Raw genomic sequence first — 9779 nt, forward strand, 5'->3', positions numbered from 1 at the left:
AAAGATTATTTCGGATGTGCCAACAGCTAAGTCTCAGTCGATGCCTCTTCAACTTAGTTTCTCTCATGAGGGTTCAACGGGTTTTAATACTGGTTTCTTTGAAACTAGTACATCCGGGACTCCTCCGAAGAAAACTAAAGCTCGAAGAAGGCCAGGAACTTTCACAAGGAAGGCAAATGGTAAAGCTGTTATGAAAGCAGATAATGACACGGGGAAGAAGGTTGGAGAAGGTGTGGTTTCTGATGCGAAAAGGAAGGCACAACAAGATGTCGAGCCATCTCAAAGCTCTGCAAGGTTTAAGAAACCATTGGTGGTCCCGAACGAGGGACCATCCAATATCTAAATGACTATGGTTAGTTGGAATTGCCAGGGCTTGGGCCGTGCACAAGATCTGGTGATTCCAAGATTGTGGGAGATGAGACAATATCATTCCCCAGACATTTTGTTTTTGATGGAGACTAAGCAGAAGAAAGACGCCCTTGTAGATATTCAGACTTGGTTAGGCTACGATAAGATCATGACTGTGAATCCTATTGGGTATAGCGGAGGCCTAGCCCTGATGTGGAAGAGCTCGGTGTATATAGACTTTAAGTATGTGGATAAGCACCTGCTGGATTTTCATGTACAGTTTGGGAAGTTCGGCTTTTTTATTTCTTGTGTTTACGGGGAACTGCTCGGTGTGGCAGACCTAAGTTGTGGGAAAGATTATCTCGGATAGGTGTCTTCAGGAAGGAACCATGGAGCATGATTGGGGATTTCAACGAGATAAGAAACAATGCAGAGGAGATAGGAGGCCCAAGAAGTGATATGTCATTTAAACCGTTTAATGACATGTTGGAAATTGGTCAAACTTCACGTGGGGGGGGGGGAATAGGGGAACCTTGTCCATTCAATCTAAGCTGGACAGATGTTTCGGGAACAAAAGTTGGTTCCAACTGTTTCCTGCGTCAAATCAGGTGTTCATGGATAAGAGAGTATCTGATCATAGACCCGTCATGGTCAAGCTATTCTCGACGTCTCAAGTTAAAAGAGGTCAGTTTCGGTTTAATGGCAGATTCTTGCATAAGAATGGGGTCAGAGAAGAGATCAAGAAAGCTTGGTCATCTAATCATCCGTTAATTGAAGCTTCAGTATCTGATAGATTGAAGAGATGCAGAAAGGCTTTAAGTAAATGGAAGAAGAAAGAGAATCTGAACTCCCGGGATAAAATAAAACAGATTCAGTGTGCACTTGAAAAGGAACAATCCTTACTTGGGTCCTCGACAGTGCGTATCAACTTTCTGAAATCGGAGCTGGTCAAAGCATATAAAGAGGAAGAAGTTTATTGGCAGCAAAGATGTAAGGAGAAGTGGGCTACCAAAGGTGATTTGAATACGAGGTATTATCATGCTGCAGTCAAGTTTAATAGAGCCAGAAAGCAAATTATCAAGCTAAGGGGTGATAATGGTCAAGACCGTTTCTCGGAGGAAGCCAAGGGTGAAGTAGCCAGTGATTACTTTAGAAAGATGTTCAAGTCTACCAATGGCGGGAATTTTTCTGAGTTGTTTGAGGGGTTTCCAAGACGTGTGTCTCCTAGTATGAATGAGTCCTTATCCAAGGACGTGAGCTATGAAGAGGCTCAATAAATCCGGGAAGTGCTTCTGGCCCTGATGGGATGACGGGTCTTTTCTTTCAAAAATATTGGGAGATAATAGGCAATCATGTGATTTTGGAAGTTCGTGAATTCTTTTCGTCTGGTATTTTCCCTTTTGATTGGAACTTCACTCACATCTGCTTATTGCCTAAGATTGATGATCCAATACTTACGTCTGACCTGAGGCCGATAAGCCTTTGCTCTGTACTATACAAGATCATCTCAAAGATTATGGTCTCTAGGTTGAAACCGATGATGGCAGATATCGTGTCTCCAACGCACTCAGCCTTCGTGGAAAAAAGACTCATAACAGATAACATCCTCATTGCTCATGAGGTAATTCATGCTTTGAGAACCAATGATCAGATGTCGTCAGGGTTTATGGCAATCAAATCTGATATGTTGAATGGGGTTACCTGCGTGCTTTGCTTCGAGCATTGGATTTGATGAGGACTGGATTGATAAGATAATGTTTTGTGTGTCAACGGTCAAATATGCTACCTTGATCAACGACGTTCCTTATGGATCTATTCTTCCAGAAAGAGGGCTTCGGCAGGGAGATCTGATGTCGCCGTTTCTCTTTGTGTTATGCACTGAGGGTCTGATTCACTTGATACACAAGGCAGTAGAGACTGGAAGCTTACAAGGGATTCAATTCTCAGGGGAGGGCCCGATGATTCATCATATGTTGTTTGCGGATGATAGTTTACTCATTTGCAAAGCGTCTTCTGAGCAAGCAAAGAAGCTGATGGAGATTTTGCAAATATATGAAAGTTCTACTGGGCAGTTAATCAACGTAGCAAAATCTGGCATTACTTTTGGGGTTAAGGTCAAAGAGAGTATTAAAGCCGAGATTAAACTGATCACATGTATTGAGAAGGAGGGTGGTTCGGGTTCCTATCTAGGGTTGCCAGAGTGCTTCAGTGGATCCAAAATGGAGGTATTGGCTTACATCTATGACAAACTCAAGGATAGACTATCTGGTTGGTTCTTAAAACTTCTATCTCTGGGTGGAAAGGAAATCCTTATCAAAGCGGTGGCTATGGCAATGCCGGTTTATGCCATGTCTTGTTTTAAATTAACCAAGAAATCTTGTGATAATCTCACCAAGGCTATGACAGATTTTTGGTGGAACTCGTTGGAGCATAAGAGAAAGATGCATTGGTTGAGCTGGACTAAACTATGCCTAGCAAAAAAACAAGGGGGTCTTGGATTTAAAGACATTCAGAGTTTCAACCAAGCTCTTTTAGCTAAACAAGCATGGAGAATCTTAAACCATCCTGAGTCATTGCTAGCGCGAGTGTTTAAAAGCATGTATTTCAAGAGCTCAGACTTCCTATCGGCTAAGAATGGTCCAAGACCTTCTTATGCCTGGCGTAGCATTCAGTTTGGGAAAGATTTGCTAAGACAAGGTCTAAGGAAGTATATTGGAAATGGAGAGACTGTATCAGTTTGGGTGGACCATTGGATTGAAGGTGATGTGAGAAGGGCTCCGCTCATGAAGAACATCTTTGTCGACCTGTTGCTTAGGGTCAGTGATCTGATAAACTTTCAGAAAAACTGCTGGAATATGGAAAAACTTCATGAGTTGTTTTATCAGGAAGATATCGATAGGATTTTGGCTATGAAAACTGCTTTTGGGGAAGAAGATTATTGGGTATGGGTGCATAATAGAAATGGCAGTTATTCGGTGAAATCCGGATATTGGTTTATCAACAACCTGCGCAGAAAAGAAGAGATCAGAGAAGCTGAAGCCCGCCCATCTCTAAATGATCTGAAAGCGGATATTTGGAAATTACAAACAGCTCCAAAGATTAAAACGTTTATCTGGCGAGCTGTTAGTAATGCAATTTCAGTGGGGGAGCTTCTTGTGAAGAGGGGAATTAAAATGGACCCTTGCTGTCAGGATTGCGGTGCTCAAGAAGAGTCTATTAATCACATTATCTTCCAATGCTCCATTGCAAGACAAGTGTGGGCTCTTGCCAACGTCTCGCATCCTGAAAATGGTTTCAATAAGGTATCTCACTTCTCTAACTTTCACTCTTTGTTAGTGTTGATGAAGAACAAAAATATTCCTGAGGAAGTGAGAAATGCAATCCCTTGGATAGTATGGTATTTGTGGAAATACAGAAATGGTATCATCTTTGAAGCAAAGAAAGTATCGGCTTCTGATCTTGTGGTTAAGGTGTTGGAGGAAGCAGAATTTTGGTTGTTGGCTCAAAAGAATGAACAGCTGAGAGAGAAGGAAGAACATGAGGCAGGGATGGTTCTTACAAAGTCCTGGTCAGTTCCTTCGCGAGGATGTTTGAAAGGTAACATTGGTGTTGATTAGAACAGAGTGCAAGCTAGGAGTGGAGCTGCTTGGGTGGTCAGAGATGATAAAGGAAAGGTTCTTATGCACAGTAGGCGTGCTTTTTCCAATATTTGCTCCTTGGAGGAAGCTAAATATCAAGCGCTATTATGGTCGATGGATTCCTTTCATTCCCACCATCTTCGCAGAATCATAATAGCCTTAGATGATACAACCTTTCCGAATGTTGTCTTAAGACCAAAGGCTTGGCCTAGTTTCAAATGTCAACATATTGAGATCATGAAGAGGTTGGAAAATTTTGAATGGTGGAGGTTGCAAAAAGAAGAAAGATCTTCCAATAGAGGAGCCTTCCTCGTTGCTCAAAGTGTGATCAAAGGTGGCTATGCTCAGTCTTATGTAGCTACTGGTACTCCTTTTTAGCTTTTGGATCTCTTTGGGTATGAGGAAAGCCTTTCTTCTATAGGTTTTGGATGGTAATGACAATACGCAAGGTGATTTTTGGGTGAGATCAGGTCTAGTTTTCTTTGATCTTGGTATGGTTTGTTTTTGGGTTAGTATGACCAGTTTGTTAGAAATGGTAGTATGTAAATTTCTAATGAGTGGGTGTTTGTGTATGTTGTAACTTCAACTCTTTTGCTCGTTTGAGCATGAAATGAAATCAATAGCTGGAAAAAAAAAATACATTAAACAAATCATATACTCCAGTGTTTATATTTATTAATATATATATATATCTTTATATATATAAAAGGGTTTGAATCCCTCCTAGACCATCCAGCTCAGCATCCAGCTAGGAAAGTCGAAGTCCCTGGTTGCGACACGTGTCCAGGCCTCTCTCTCCGCTGCGTTTCATTAAAACGAAGGGGACGCGAGTTGGGCTTTGTGTCGTGCCATGGGCTTTTTGTTGGCCCTTCACTTTGTCAACCTTTTTTAAGGTCGTGGCCGTTCTTGCGACAACGGAGTTTCAATTAGGTTAAGGAGGACGACTTTTTCTGGTCAATCTCCAGCGTAAGCCGTTGTAGTGTCGAACCGATAGGATTTCTTTTCTCTTGCAATGGAAAATCAGCAACGTAACGGAACTCAAACCGGATTCAATCAATGTCATTAAAGTTTTCCTTAACTTCATCTCCCCCACTCCTTCCATGATTCTTCAGCTCCCACCTAGCTTCCAGTCGGTGAAACTACATATATAAATAGCTGAGTCTTGATTCCGTAAACCTCATCATTTTATTCTTCACATCATATAAACTCTAAAAACTTTTGTAGAGCACAATGGAAAAGTCCTCTCGCCTGTGAGCTCTTGCAGGAAGCCCGAGACTTCACGGCGGAAGATAATCGTCGAAAAGGAGTGTGGCACAGTAGGAGGAAGAAAGCGGCGGCGATGGAGGAGAGAAAGAGGATGAAAGTGGTTAAGAATAAAGAGAAAGCCATTGATGATAGTGAGGAAAGGTATTAATGGTGGGTTGGACGGAGGTTTCTGCATAAAGTAGGCCTTTCTGACCATCTCTCTGTTCTTCTCTATTGGTTTCAATTGGTCTATCTATCATAGGAATGCTTTTCTTTTATCCCCTTTCAAGCTAATTGTTATTTTCAGGGATGAATTGAAGTTGGAAGTGCAGGATCTACTGTCCGATGGTTTCAGATTGCTTTCTTTGCAATTGGGTATGTGCCTCTTTTTGGGTTTGAAGCGATGTGTCTGTGTGTCACGATGCTGGTAGCTTTTATTTAAGGAATTCCTTGATTTAAAGGCTATTTCATTGGCTAGCTTGAAGCATTTTTATTTGTCGGTGGTTTCAGAGTTTACCGGCGTGTTTCTAAGTCGGTGGTGAATGTGTCTTTTGCATATGTGTGTTGAGAGTCTTTTTTGGGTTCTTTAGGTTATGCTTGATAGTTGATACTGTGGGACCTGATTTGCATGGTATCAACAATTCTGAGAAAGCTATTTCTCTCCTCTTCTGAAGTCCTTCCCGTTAATTTATTGCCAACGTCCATTCTCTATGAGAATGAGTTGATATTATATATCTAATCAATGGTTTAGTTTGTTTGCTTTTAGTTAGTTTATTTTAAAATTCTTCTTTTTAAGTTTCATATCATGTATATGTAGTTCCTTATTATGTTTAACCAGGGAAGCTTGAAGATCATCAACCACCATCCCTACTTCAAATGGAGTTACAAAACGTAGACATATTCTCAGGTATTGATTCCTTAAACCTCCACATTCTTCATTCATTCCTATTGTCGGAGAGTAGTCGTCGATAGGTGCACAGGAGGTGGTGACGGTGAGAGATCAGCTGGAGAAGAAGGAGCGAGATCCATGATTATCGAGTGAGAGGAGACAGAGCCAGAGATTAACGACGCACAAGCAGGTTAGAATAAACAAACCTTTGAACACTATCTACAATATGACAAACCGTAAGAAGAGCCTATGTAGTTTGTTGGATATAAAACAATAGCTTGATCAATTTCACTGAAACCAAAACAACTAATTTACGACTTAGAGACTTTGGACCTTGGAGTGAAGACCAGATCTCCAATCGAAATCAATGGTCAGAATCGTCTCCGCTTATGAACGACGGGGCCGAGATTCACACGTGTAACTAACCACTGTTCCCGTAAGGATCAAAAGCAAAATCGAGCTTGCAAGAAAATTCATAGCGGTACCAGTGAGAGAGAGAGACCAGAACTCAGAGGTTTGTCCGCTTTGGGTCAAAGATCAGAGAGATAATACAATCATTTTTTGCAATGTGTAATCTTTTTATTCGTGTACAAACGTCAACTTTGCTTAAATGATTATCTTTCCTATGCCATTAGTCGGGTTGTATCAGTGAGGCCCAATTTTTTTTCCTAAAATTACAGGTGAAGCTAGACAAACAATTTTTTTGGTTGATGATATGACACTTACAAGGGAAGAAATTGGTTTTTCAGCTTTTTCTATTATTATTGTATCTACCATCTTATATGCTTCGTGAGAACCATCCAGCTGATGAGGGGCTGTAATCTCTCTGTGGACTCAAACCCAAATTGTAGAAACATTGGTCCAGATAACACCATGTGTGATGCTGCTGCAACACCCGAAGGCTGTTCAGAAGTGTCCAACCAATTCCTCCGCAAACTGATCCACTGGCCAACACGAAGGAGGAACAACGGATGGTGACAAGGATCCAATCTTAAGAAACTACAAGGGGTCCTGATCACTCCAACTATGGAGACAATGAAGCTGGCCAAAAATTTCCCAATTCCATTTCCGGTTGCTAAGTTTTTACCATCCACTGAATAATGGAGTTGTCTTGCAACTTTTTAAATAATCAGTTCTGATTTTTTTTAGGTAAAGTATAATTGGTATACCTGGTAACTTTCGTATTTATGTTGTGATTATGAAACTTTTTGGTTAACCAGATTTTTGGTTTCGTACTGTTTTGGTATTATAGTGGAATCAGTTAAAAAAATATATAGCAACAATAAACACCACTATTACAATAAACAGATGTAATTTAAATATCATATATAAGAAATAATTGTTCAAACATAATATATAACCCATCCACTAAAAAATTAATTTAAATATTTAACGAAGTTCAATGAACGAACCTAATTCAATTGTAATATTGAAGATTAAAGTAAATAGCAGTAAAGTCTAAATGAATACAGCAATAAACAACAATTCGATAAGAAATAAATAAAATCAAATAAAATAAATGAAACTCTCTTAATAAAAAAAGTTATTGTTTTATTCAGAGAATCATAACTAAGCATGGTATTACACAATTTAGTCAACCATCTTTGATTCTCAATATTTAAATATCATATAAAAGTAAATAATTTATAAAATAATTGCTCAAACATAATATATAACTATCCACTAAAAAAAGTCAACTTATAAATTAGACAAACCTGTGATTTTTAACAAAAAAAAAACAAAAAAAATAGTGAACGTTCTAAATACTTAGTGTGAGTATTTTAAATGTACGTAAAAGAAATATGTATTATATTGTTTCTTCACTTAATCTAAATATGTATTCTATGGTTTCTTCACTTACACATACGGGCGGGTTTACCCTAGTATATGTATATAACTTTGTATGTGTAATAAAGAGAGTGATATTACCGACAAAAAAAGAAGAGAGAGAAGTTACATGGGGTAGGGTGAGGAGAGAGTTGTGTTGTTATTGTTATTATTAACTTTACTGCTTTGTTTTTTTTTTATGTAGGGTGAGGAGAGAGCTGGTGTTGTTGTGGGTTAATTTGTAAAATAGCTAAAATCTGAAATAAAATTAATAGAATGACATTGAATGAAATTGATTTTGACTTAATTTAATAAGTAACATTTAAAGTCTAACTTATCCTGTTATATCTTTAGTTGGTGCTAGTAAGACAAATAAATATAGATAATTTTGAGCATTAGTTATCTACTCTACGTTTTAAACGACATGTTTACAACTCAATGTAGATAATTTTGAGCATTAGTCATCACAACCCTTAAATACTAAACCATGTCACATCCCTATCTCCAACTCCTAAATACCAAATCCTAAACCATAATTATTAAACCCTAAATCCAAATATAATCATAAACCCAAATATAAACCTTCAATCCAAATATAATGGAATTGAACAAAATAAATATCATACTATATATTGGTGAAATTATGGAATATCTATGATATTCTGGAAGAATTTAATGCTGACCCCAACCTTATCCCACCTCCTAAATTTTAAACCATAAACCCTAATTTAATGCTGACCTCAAGATCTAATGTGTAGTAGTGTTCTGTTGTATGAATTTTCAAAATATTACAAGTTATGTTTATTAATGCAATTCTGATTTAATATTTATGTTTCCTATTTTCTAAAATAATATATACCCATTTATACAAAAAACACCAATATATTTACAAATGTAAGAAAATGAACCTAACTACATGAAATTAAGAAAATAATAGTCCAATTTTAATATAGCTAAAAATCATTTTTTTTAATTTAGAATAATAGATATAATTTAACAGAAAAATAAATATTTGAAACTATTCAAAATATTATATGTGAAATCATATATTCAATTAAGATGGGAACATAATAATACATAACAAACTGACATTTCAAATAATATTATAGAGATTAAAAATTAACTTAAAATTTATAAACAAAGAATATTTTTTTATTAATTGTTTTAATTCAATCATTACGTAAATGTTTGTATCCGTGCATGAGCACGAGAAAAACACCTAGTTATATATATATATATATATATGCATTTTATACAAACCTATTTGATGTAGAATCATATATTTACGTATTTTTTTCTCTTGGTCTTGTTTTTGTATGAGCAGGAAAGTGCTTTTGAAGGTCCAGCTTTTGCTCAATAATGTTTCGTACATGTTTTAAAGAAACCTGGAAATTACACAATTGTAACAAAAACAGGAACCAACATATGTAATTGATAGTTTACAAAAAAAAAAAACATATGTAATTGACATAGTGGTGGTATACGTGAAAAATTTACTTAGATGAGAAACAGTTCCTCGATAATTATGTGATAGGTCTTACACAACTCGTGTATAACAGTAGACTATTGAATTTTGTATAAATTGGATTTGATTCTGCACTAACATAAACCGATGTATTTTTGGTATTGAAACACATCACTGTTAAGTGACTTAAGTCTTTAAATTTAATAATATTGTTAAATGACTATATTAAAAGCCGGTAGTGGCATAAGATTGTAATTTTTTTAAGCAATGGTATAAGATTGTAATTTTTTTAGGAAAAGTCAGATATAGTTTAGATATGAAAAGCAGAAAATGTTGACGACAAAAGAAAAAAAAAAAAAAAAAAAAG

At 37.0% G+C, this 9779-nt stretch overlaps 1 protein-coding gene across 5 annotated transcripts; it reads left to right on the forward strand.

Annotated features, from left to right (window-relative positions):
• Window positions 1-4883: 4883 nt before the first annotated feature.
• On the forward strand, window positions 4884-6865 carry LOC106320340. 5 transcript variants are annotated; one of them, XM_013758693.1, is made up of 6 exons: window positions 4884-5115; window positions 5211-5393; window positions 5539-5606; window positions 6070-6138; window positions 6204-6310; window positions 6443-6865. In XM_013758693.1, exons 1-5 carry the CDS (start codon window positions 5087-5089, stop codon window positions 6260-6262), a joined length of 408 nt encoding a protein of 135 aa, XP_013614147.1. In that variant the 5' UTR covers window positions 4884-5086; the 3' UTR covers window positions 6263-6310; window positions 6443-6865. The 5 variants fall into 5 exon arrangements, 2 of the variants coding, with proteins under 2 accessions (XP_013614147.1, XP_013614146.1); XM_013758692.1 differs by having other exon boundaries at window positions 4886-5115; window positions 6194-6310; window positions 6443-6864; XR_001265775.1 differs by having other exon boundaries at window positions 5211-5430; window positions 6070-6310.
• Window positions 6866-9779: the final 2914 nt, after the last annotated feature.

The sequence above is a fragment of the Brassica oleracea genome, unplaced genomic scaffold (assembly GCF_000695525.1).
Source record: "Brassica oleracea var. oleracea cultivar TO1000 unplaced genomic scaffold, BOL UnpScaffold00889, whole genome shotgun sequence".
Taxonomy (NCBI): Eukaryota; Viridiplantae; Streptophyta; class Magnoliopsida; order Brassicales; family Brassicaceae; genus Brassica; species Brassica oleracea.

Bases quoted from the DNA above. Each gene is read 5' to 3' on its own strand.
- LOC106320340 (XM_013758692.1), top strand. From the start codon at position 5,087: ATGATTCTTCAGCTCCCACCTAGCTTCCA. The intron at 5,394-5,538 runs GTATTAATGGTG...TGTTATTTTCAG, and splicing joins ATTGATGATAGTGAGGAAAG to GGATGAATTGAAGTTGGAAG. The intron at 5,607-6,069 runs GTATGTGCCTCT...ATGTTTAACCAG, and splicing joins ATTGCTTTCTTTGCAATTGG to GGAAGCTTGAAGATCATCAA.